Source organism: Borostomias antarcticus, assembly GCF_949987555.1.
Source record: "Borostomias antarcticus genome assembly, chromosome: 18".
NCBI lineage: Eukaryota > Metazoa > Chordata > Actinopteri > Stomiiformes > Stomiidae > Borostomias > Borostomias antarcticus.
In genome coordinates this window covers 13,927,822-13,939,094 of record NC_140251.1, presented here as the reverse complement: position 1 = coordinate 13,939,094, position 11,273 = coordinate 13,927,822, and the positions used below count along the sequence as shown (strand labels likewise).

At 45.5% G+C, this 11,273-nt stretch overlaps 1 protein-coding gene across 1 annotated transcript; it reads right to left on the bottom strand.

The window, feature by feature from the left end:
* Nucleotides 1-10,225, bottom strand: nt5dc3 (5'-nucleotidase domain containing 3; the record flags this gene model as incomplete). Its single annotated transcript, XM_084453102.1, has 14 exons — nt 1-1,712; nt 1,828-1,892; nt 3,743-3,883; nt 4,324-4,410; nt 5,075-5,156; nt 5,266-5,367; nt 6,223-6,325; nt 6,522-6,582; nt 7,646-7,783; nt 7,957-8,047; nt 8,204-8,259; nt 8,366-8,440; nt 8,584-8,768; nt 9,934-10,225. The coding sequence occupies 14 exons, from the start codon at nt 10,223-10,225 to the stop codon at nt 1,445-1,447; spliced, it is 1,746 nt and encodes a 581-aa protein (XP_084309228.1). The 3' UTR covers nt 1-1,444.
* Between the last annotated feature and the right edge of the window lie 1,048 nt (nt 10,226-11,273).

Genomic DNA, 11,273 nt, shown 5'->3' with positions numbered 1-11,273 from the left:
TACTAAAATACAGCTGTATAAATAATAAAATAATTTTAACAAATAAAGACATGTTATAAATCTTTACTAATCTTTACTAATTCAAGAATCAATAAATATTTAGTGCACTATGAGCTCAGGATAAAAGCTCTCAAATAAATTTTCTAGTGTCAAAGGCTTCCCTTTTTTTGACCAAATAAATCCAACAAAAGCGCTCTAAAACATTACTTCCATAATAGTAATCAGACCTTTTTCATAGTGTTCAGGAACACTATGGACTACACAAAATAGCCACAAACATCAAACATTACAGCAGTGCAAATGAGCTATTACATTATTTTAAAAGTAACAAATCAAATTTTTAGTAGTAAATATGAAAATTTAAAAATGATTATATTTAAATACTCATCACGTTTTGACCGTTTCTATCAAAAATATGGACATTCGGTTAAACTGAGGTCTATAGTCTCTGAAGTACTATTAAGAGGGTGGAATAATGAAACAGAAAAATATGAACAACGATTAAGGAAATTCAACTATTGGGGTCTTAAAGCATCACAAAACTTTTTGTGACCAAAGGCAATTGTGTACTGGAAATGTGGAGTTCTGTTTCACGCCACAGACATCTCTATACAGTAATGAAAATACTGTTACATAACAGCTGGTTGTTTGAAGCCTTTTCCCATATACTGTAGCCAGGTATATCACCCTTCCAGAAATCCCTTTTTAACCAAGAGTCTCTTAATTACATATGCAGTGGAAAGGGCACAGGCATGTGAAATCTTGAGATTTGCACCCATCTTAAAACTTAAAACTCCAAAACATGAATATTTTGACGGGTTTCAATTACAAATGCTGATGCCGAAGGCCAGCAGCCCCAATACTAGGGATTGTCGCATTGTCACTCGTCACTCTTTTCAATTCACAGATATTTCGATGGCATGTCTAGCTGGTTCTGACCCACTAATCAGTCCTCTAGAGAAACATGTCGGCATCAGCCCATAAGCTAGGCTGGACCTGGTCTAGTTCTTTTATACCCACTCTTTCACACAAATTTAAAAACTAAACTGGGCATGAAGTCTGTAAATTCCTAATGTACCTTAAAACATGAATGCATTCAGGTGTACCAAGCACTATTTTTACAGTTCCTCTCAATAACAAAAATAAAAACTTCTGAAATATATGAGAGGGTTTCTTTCTGGTATGTAACTAAAGCATTGTTTAAAGATTGATGGATAGAATAAATCTACATGGTAATTTGTTGCACTGGTCAAATACTATTCAAGTAATCAAATGAGAGTTATATGAGATAGTTTAAACGCAGCAGCATTCCCCTACGGAACGGTGTTGTATCATTAGGTAGTTGAGAAGTGCTGCGCATGTCATCCAAGTCCGGTACTTATCTCCCAGAGTGCTCTGTGTCCTGGGTAGATCTAAAGTGTTGCAGCCAACATCCTCCCCCTCTCTAGTCAGAGCCAGCTTTGGTTCTGTGGGGCTGGAAGGGGATTTTCCTGGCTCCAGAGCTGGTCTGCTCGGCCCCGAAAGGAGACTCGTGCTGCAGAGGGGTGCGCCGGGGGAAGAAGGTGTGCTGGAAGTCGTAGTTGAGCAGGCAGCTGATGGAGGCCATGTAGATGTCTGCGAAGCGCGAGAGACGGCGGGAGAAGTAGGTGGGGTTGTGGTACGTCCGGAACAAGCTCCCAAACTGAGGGTTGAAGATGTCCTTCGTCTGCGACCTGACAACAAAAGAAAATCAATTATGATCTCCCAATGATCTGTCATTTTTAAACTCAATATTTCACAAAACTAACGAGCAGATAAGATAAAGATGTTAATAATTATCTCTAGTACCGCATGGTTTCTCTTTCTTTGATCCATTCCTGGATGACAGCTTGAGATTCTGGGTCCCTGTGTACCTGTGAAGCAGGGAGCAGAGACCACGCAAGTCCAAAGATGGTCTCTTCCCCCACACTCACCCCCACACTCAACCCCACACTCAACCCCACTCTCACCCCCACACTCTCCCCGACACTCACCCCCACACTCACACTCACCCCACACTCTCCCCCACTCTCACCCCCACACTCTCCCCCACACTCTCCCCCACTCTCACCCCCCACACTCACCCCCCACTCTCTCCCCCACACTCACCCCCACTCTCTTCCCCCACACTCACCCCCACTCTCTTCCCCCACACTCTCCCCCACTCTCTTCCCCCACTCACCCCCACACTCACCCCCACACTCACCCCCACACTCACCCCACTCTCACCCCCACTCTCCCCACACTCACCCCCACACTCACCCCACTCTCACCCCCACTCTCCCCACACTCTCCCCCACACTCACCCCCACCCCACACTCTCCCCCACACTCTCCCCCACACTCAACCCCACACTCACACTCTCCCCCACTCTCCCCCACACTCACACTCACCCCCACACTCTCCCCCACTCTCACCCCCACACTCACCCCACTCTCACCCCCACTCTCCCCACACTCTCCCCCACACTCACCCCCACACTCACCCCCACCCCACACTCTCCCCCACACTCTCCCCCACACTCAACCCCACACTCACACTCTCCCCCACACTCTCCCCCACACTCACACTCACCCCCACACTCTCCCCCACTCTCACCCCCACACTCACCCCCACTCTCTTCCCCACTCTCACCCCCCACACTCACCCCCACACTCACCCCCACTCTCTTCCCCACTCTCACCCCCCACACTCACCCCCACACTCACCCCCACACTCACCCCCACACTCACCCCCACACTCACCCCCACACTCTTCCCCCACACTCACCCCACTCTCTTCCCCCACTCACACACTCACCCCACTCTCTTCCCCCACTCACCCCCACTCTCACCCCCACTCTCTTCCCCCACTCACCCCCACACTCTTCCCCCACTCACCCCCACTCTCACCCCCACACTCACCCCACACTCACCCCCCCACTCACCCCCACTCTCTTCCCCCACTCACCCCCACTCTTCCCCCACTCACCCCCACACTCACCCCCACTCACCCCACACTCACCCCCACACTCACCCCACACACTCACCCCACACACTCACCCCACTCTCTTCCCCCACTCTCTACCCCCACACTCACCCCACACTCTTCCCCCACACTCTTCCCCCACACTCTTCCCCCACACTCACCCCACTCTCTTCCCCCACACTCACCCCCCACACTCACCCCCCACACTCACCCCCCACACTCACCCCCCACACTCTCACCCCCACTCTCTTCCCCCACACTCACCCCACTCTCTTCCCCACTCTCTTCCCCCACACTCACCCCACTCTCTTCCCCACTCTCTTCCCCACTCTCTTCCCCCACACTCACCCCCACACTCACCCCACTCTCTTCCCCCACACTCACCCCCACACTCACCCCACTCTCTTCCCCACTCTCTTCCCCACTCTCTTCCCCACTCTCTTCCCCCACACTCACCCCACTCTCTTCCCCCACTCTCTTCCCCACTCTCTTCCCCACTCTCTTCCCCACTCTCTTCCCCCACACTCACCCCACTCTCTTCCCCCACACTCACCCCACTCTCTTCCCCCACTCTCTTCCCCACTCTCTTCCCCCACACTCACCCCCACTCTCTTCCCCACTCTCTTCCCCACTCTCTTCCCCCACACTCACCCCCACACTCACCCCCACACTCACCCCCACACTCACCCCCACACTCACCCCACTCTCTTCTCCCACCCTCTTCCCCCACTCAAGCTGATGGCGGGTGTCTGCTCACCTGCATCTGTTCGATGAGTCCGGTGAGTCCCTGCAGCCAGGCCATCAGGTGGACGTAGCGCTCTGTGTTCATGATCTTGATCTCCTTCCTCAACTCTGGGATGATGGCGCCGGTCCTCCAGCCATGCTTCAGGGTCAGGTCCTTCAGCATGGCCAGGACAGACCAGACACTTTTTACACCTCACTTTTCTGGCCCCTGGGTGATACAGTTTTTTTGCTTCCCTCTGGAATATGTAGTGGTGGGACCTATGCCCACCTCCCTTGTTCTCTGTAAAGCACATTGTGTTGCCTCTGTGTATGAAACGCGCTATATAAATAAAGCTTTGATTTGAGAACACTTCAGATACCTCAGCTATAATGCATGCAACATCCATCATGAGGCCACCTAGTTCTTTTAGACATTGGAACAATAGTGAATGGTTGTATTTTGACACCAGACTATGTTAAGTATGTGGTGCTAAAAGGAGGAAACAATCATGTCATTCCCCTCCACACACACACACACACACAGATGTGTGTACCATTTTAAATATGATTGTATGCGGTGTATCTAAGGTGTGTGTGTGTGTGGTTGGTACCTACAGCCAGGTCACTGTAGATGTGATCTCCAAAGTACAGCACCTTTGAGCCTCTCCAGCCAGTCAGTCTCAAGAACTCATACAGGTTCCCCTGCAACAGACACACCCAGATCAGACACAGAACCGACTTTCCTTGTCTAGATTCCATACAGTAGTTCACATGTGGAGTAATACGTGTACCTCAGGAATGTTAAATGCCCTGCAGTGTTAATTTTGTTGACGAAAACTATGATGAAACTTATTTGTCAACAACCTTTATTTAGTTATCTTCATGAGATAACTACATAAAAAACGAATTTATGATATGACAAAAACTATGACAAAATCTATTGACATTGTTGTAAAAAAATTAAATTAAATAAAAAAAAAAAACGAAAATGTTATGGAGGGACGATTTGGGAATCGAAGATCAATCGAAATGCTAGGATTTCTGTGAAAGTTGTCACTCACACTGAAAAAGCTTGAACACAGGCAAGGAGAGTGCATAGAAATGTAATTCAGTTGTCCATTGTAATTGTCCATCAGTATAATAGATGTTTCCTCCAGGAGTATATGAGTTTGGAAATTCCCAAGAAATTATTAAATAATGCATTACACTTTAACTAAACCCATTAAGATTTAGTTTCAATCGTTTCAATCGCTATTTAGTCAACTAAAACTAGACTTAAACTAAATAGCATTTTAGTCAAAAGACTAGGACAAAAACTAAATCAAAATGTGCTGTCAAAATAAAGAGTGATGCCCTGGCCTTCTACCTGCTTGTAGATCTCTCCTTTCTGCAGCTGGTGAATCCTGTCCCACAGGAGCACGCCCCTGTCTGTCACCCGTCTGAACGGCCTACGGGGGAAACACAGATGCATCGAACCATGAGCTTGTGACTGATGCAGATGGAGAGAAATTCAGCATCTTGGCCGTTTTCAGTTATTTTTCGAGTTTACAACATTACCTTCTCCTGTCGTTGAAGAAGCCAGGTTTGTCAGCCTGCACGATGATCACGTCAAACAGGTCCCGCCAGTCCTTTCCGACCATGTAGTTCATCCCCCGGTCCCTGACGGAACACAGATATGAGAACATTTGGTGCTCGGGCACAATTCCCTTCACAAAGGCTTTATCAGCCACATCTGCTGATTCATCACTAGGGTGCTTCAACAGCTAGTTCTATTCTAGTCATGCTTAATGGTGCTCCTTCAGCCTAGGTCATCTCTGTGGGGACAGGATGGAACTAACAATGTCACCAGGTGCATGATTTCAATCAGTAGCTTTTGGTAACGCCCCCAAGTGGATTGAGTGACTGTAGCGGTTATAAAGTGTGGGTTTCACAGAGAACTCCCAGGGGATACTGGCTGTATCTCTTGACGGCTATTCATAAAATTTGGGGCACAATGTCGCAACTCCAGCGAAATGCCAGAACCCCAGGGACTTCAAACAACAGTGCTACGGGTCACCAGTTCTGCATTTTCAAAAACTCAACGTGTCTTCCATGTCAATAGAAACTTGTTTTTAATAGCTGTACATTTTAATTGAATTACTTTTATTGTTTTAATTGGTTAAAGGGTTTTAATACTATTTGTTCTTGTTTTACTCCTTGCACTTTTATATTATATGACGTATTTCCTCAACGTTATTGTAAATGAGTGCTTGTTCTCAACCTATCGAGAATAAATAAAGATTGAATGAATATAAATTAGACTTACGTCTTTGGGCTTCTAATCCCACTGGCTGTATCTCTTGTTCATAACATTTGGAACACAATGTCTCAACTCTGGCAAAATGCCAAAACCACAGGGACTTCGAACAAAAGTACCAAGGCTCATTGGTTCGGCATTTTCTAAAACTAGACGTGTCTTCCATGTCAACAGAAAGTTGGTCTTGGTACACTTGGGTTTGCAAAGGTCTCACTTACACAAAGTCATAAGGGCTGTTGGTGATGAGGAACATCTTCTTGCCGTTCTCAAACAGCTTTTTCAGTACAGCATGACTCTGCTCACCGTAGCAAATGTATTTCTCTAGAGAGACAGCAGGAGAGACAGGGGCGGGGGGGGGGGGTTATTGCCAATCAGAGCATCTCATAAAAAAGGATAAAAGTATCAAAGCACTTTCTTGGTAAGACAGAACAATTCCCGTGACCCTGACATTTTCTCATAACGTCGTCACGGGAGATTTGTTCAAATCTGAGAACACACAGGACTCTGTTGTCCATACCAATATCAGCCTCGACAGCGCGATACATAATGCCCTTCACATGGACAAGTCCTATCGCCTCCTGTGGACAGACAATGATATATTAGACAAGGACAAGTTGTGGGAGCATTCAGCTAGGGAGAACAAAACATACATTTTGTTCCATATCAAAACATTCTGTGAAATTAAACTGTTATTATCACTGCCCTGAAAGCAATTTATTAGTGCCAGGACATTAGATAAAAGTATTCATATGAAAGCCAACTTTGAGGGTAGCTATATAAATGAGATTGCAAGTAACCAAAATCTATGGAACGGCCCTGTTCTGTACATGTCTACTGTAATAATAATAATAATAATAATAATAATAATAATAATAATAATAATACATTTTATTTATAAGGCGCCTTTCAGGTCACTCAAGGTCATGTACAGAATAAAAAAGACAATAAAATAGACAAAAGATACAAAACATCAACAATCACAGTGAATAGGCCTGTCTAAAAAGGTGGGTTTTCAGGTAGGATTTAAAAATGGATATGGAGTCGATATTCCTGTACAAGACTGAAGGCTCACACCCCCTGACAGGCAAAGTCATGGGCAGCCCATCATGTTGAAAAGCCCCCGAAGGATAACTCATGGAAAGTTAGAATGACAAGGTCAGCCATTCTCCGGGAGAAATCCAGGGGTGTAAGAGAGCAAGGGGGGGGGGGAGGTCCTTGAGAAGTGGTCTGTCGATGATACAGAACCACCTCATTGTGTCAGAGGTGATTCAGTGAGCAGACAAGACTACGGTGAGACACGGTGACAGGTCCTCAGACAAACAGCACAGCAGCCATCTCACCCTACGCTATCTTTGAAGAAGCAGAGTCGCCAGAGACTAGACGCACAGATGGTGCCGGCAGGCGCGCCTCTCTAAAATTAGACTGCCGTTTCCACAGCTAAAATTAAGTCTGCGCTCCTCACGAGTGTACGACAATAACTCAGTCACAGCAACTGATTACACAAACACATTAGCCTCCAACAATATTGCAAACTGGGGATAAACAAACGATGGAACAACATTATGTCATAGTCAGGTAATGCATTTCCCCTGGTAATAGTTCCTGGAAAGGTGCCTTTAGAAGACCATGGTTCTCTTGTACCTTAACATCTTTGTAGAGATGGACAGGCTCATAGTCGATGTTGTGCTTCATGAAGTAATCGTTAACGCAGGACAGCAGAGTCATCTCCGGTAAGGAGAAAATGTCCATGAACTGCTTCATGGTGTGGCCATGGGAGCTCTGAACGAGAGGAACAGAGGAAACAACCCAACAGATGAGATAGGACTCCAGAACGTATCATAAGGGTAAAAGAAATGGGTATCTCTCTAATGGGGCCCTGTCTTTACTGGGCCCCTTACTGTGTACTGTATGGCCTGAGTACTCTTATCTGTACCCTGTAGGTGTGTCCTTACTTTGCCATAGAAGTCACTCATGTTCTCTAGAGGGACGTGGGATGCCTCATACATGGCAGCTACCTCCTCATCCGGCACCGAGTGAAGACCCCTAGAGAAGAAATGAAAGCATGTCTATACAGTACCACCACTTTCTTTACAAGAAGAAAAATCATTGCTTTTGTTAACTGATGAAACTATGCCCATGTATGATGTATTTAATTCCAATGCTGATGTATTTGTATTTACAATTTATAAAATACTGTACCTGTAAACTGTTCCTGACTGAATGTAGTGAAATGCATCAATCTTCATGAGCAAAGCCTGGAACAAATATAACCCACATGTTGATAATATGGTATCACTATGGTATAAGAATGTAAAAAGCATAAATCAATGTTATACTGATAAGAGAAAAATTGATACACACCTTCTGGACATCATAGTGCAGCCCTCTAACAACAAAGTTAGGGATGTATTCATAATCTCGCAGGCCCTCGGGGTACTAAGGCAAAAGAAAGCAATACGTTATTAGGGTTTGAAAGAAAACAAGCTAGCAGCTGCTTCAGTTAATAGGACTGATGTTGCCAGTGTCTGGACTTGTGCCATCATTCATGTGAAGGGGCTGGAGAACAGAGACAGACAGACCCTGTGCTCTTGAATGAGGATGTCCCGTGCGATGTTGAATATCAGCGTGTGGAGGTGACTGGAGTAGAAGGCCAGGGTGTAGTCATAGTCAAACCCATAGATCTCTATATCCTGGAAGCTCATCTCATTGTTGGCAAAAATGGTGTTAGGGTCAATAGAGTTCCTTGATATCAGCGGGGTCATATCTGCAAGGGAAAAAAAATCATAATAATACATGTTTACCTTGCTGGGTCAAGGCTTCCTGAAGTGTTATAAATCCATTACCATGTTGCAAAGAATTAACAGGAAGAGTAGAGAGTGCCCGGTGGCTTGAATGGTTAGCTATACTGTATACTGTTAGCTGGGGATCGCAAGGTCCCGGGTTCAATCCCAAAGTGTGCCGAAGTGTCCTTGAGCAAGACTGAACTCCAAAAACTGCTCACGTGCTGCATGTTGGCACAGTATTTAATACTCGTCTTAAGTATTTAATACTGTCGCCTCACAGCAAGAAGGTCTCTGGACCTTTCTGCGTGGAGTTTGCATGTTCACCCCGTGTTTTCAAGGGTTTCCTCCCAAAAAACCCACTAGGAAAAACATGCAGAACAACAGATGCTCTTCAGTCCGGTCCCTGACCAGGACTTGGACTGAGCACTTGGTCCCCGGGCGCCATGAACGATGGCTGCCCACTCCTGGCTTGGATACTGTAAATGCAGGGAACAATTTGCAAAGTGCGACACCTGAAAAACGCATGTGTGTGTTGTGTGCTGTGTTCGCCGCTCACATGCGTGTAGTCAGTTGTCACTATGTGGCCAATTAAAGAGACCCTCGAGGTCTGGAATTGAAAATATTTTTCACATACAGAATGCCCTAGCCTATACTGACACTAGGCTTACCCCCCGGTAGTGCATCTGTCTCAAAAGTCCTTATTTCCAGACAACACGTGAACAAAACTATCACGGTGCAAAACAACATAGGCTACATGGTCATCATGTTAATTGATTGTGGCCTGCGTAGTTCCACTATCAACGACCCGGCCGAGTTATAATCAGGCTTAGGCGCAGGGCTGAAAATTAACACCTGCCACCAACCAAATGCAGGTACAATTTCCAATTGGCGACTAGATTTCGGAAGGCTATCTTTAAAAAACAACAACTTTATACTAGGCTATAGATTTTTTCATCTAGTCCCCTTGGCAGGTGACTCACCGTGAGGCAAAAAGTTAATTTCCCCCCTGCTTGTGCGCCTAGTCACCTGTTCACACCACTCGTGCATAGTGGGAATGTGCTACAAAGTGAACGATTTCATTTTCAAACTCTTCAAATACATTAGAATAATGATTTGTTTTTCTACTCAGCGTTAAACATGCCATACCTTCTATTTGTTTTTTTGTTTCCTTGTAAATAGACCACAACCGGCTGGTCGTGTCTTGACCACTCGAGGTACACATTGTTGCCGAGTAGTTTTGACCACGATGTTGTTCCAACACTGTCCCGACTCCACTGGACATGACACTGAGACTCCTCCGACATAAACCAGCCTTCCACTGCGTCCTCCTGCTGAAGCACCGCGGTATGCCGCTCTGGGCATTGCAGAAAATCAACAACTTCTGTAGACAATCCTTATTCCTTAAAAGACACGAACCCGTCAATGACAAAGGCGTCATGGCTATGGTCCCTTCTGGCTGCGGACCCCAACTGTAGCTCGGATGCTTTCAAGTGAACGCGCCGCGGAGTGGCCCTGCTGGAAATAGAGCTGTAATACCGCAACCCACTTCCTCCTCAATGTGCACGTCACTTCCCTGGTAACGGGGGTCTGAGAAACATATTTATGACGATGTCTGTTCATATTAATTGCATGGGTTCACATGTCTCTGTGAATTGTTGTGGATTTTGAAAACTACTGTAGTATCAAACGTAGCATGTTGTAAACTCACTTGATCTTCAAATATCTGTCCCAAATTCGGATGAATGGGAGAAGGCTATGCCTTATGTTCAAGGGCCAAATCATGGAGGGCCAAATGCGGCAGCCTACGTGACAGCTGATACCCTCAATTAACAGGGCGCACTGGCAAATTGACAATAGTCAGAAGAACTATGTTGGTTGACAAGTGACAGACACTCACTACTTGTCGATTCAGTCAGCACGTGTCCTGCCTCAGCAACATAAATCAACATTCAACATGCAAGGGCTCTTTGAATTTTTCGAAATTTGATTTACTCTAATCTGCTGAACTCATCTGAAACATGAGCAGACAATCCACCCAGACAACAATGTCTAGCTCATGGCATCTCTGACTGTAAATGCCTCCACACTGCCTCCTTTTGGTTTTCCGAGGAAAGAGGTCATTTACTAAGTTTATCAATGAATCATATTTCAAATGTCTATTTCATGATAACTCACATTTCGCCTGTTTAGTACTTATAATAACCCAACCCCTGTTTGCGTTTATATTTCAATTTGTATCCACATTTATGTCTACCTATGAATTAATATTTAGTGACAAGAAATATTAAACCATAATGTATGGTCAAGAGTAAGGGCGCTAAGCTATACTTTATTTCACTATAAAAAAAAATGCCTGAGGATTTATTATTCAGCCAATGATCACAAGCCACGATTTTCCTGTATGGAGTTCTACAGAGGAACTTCCATTGGGAGGAATGTCGTGTGGAATCTTCTCTGATTGGTTGGTGTTTGTGCGTGGTGTGCGG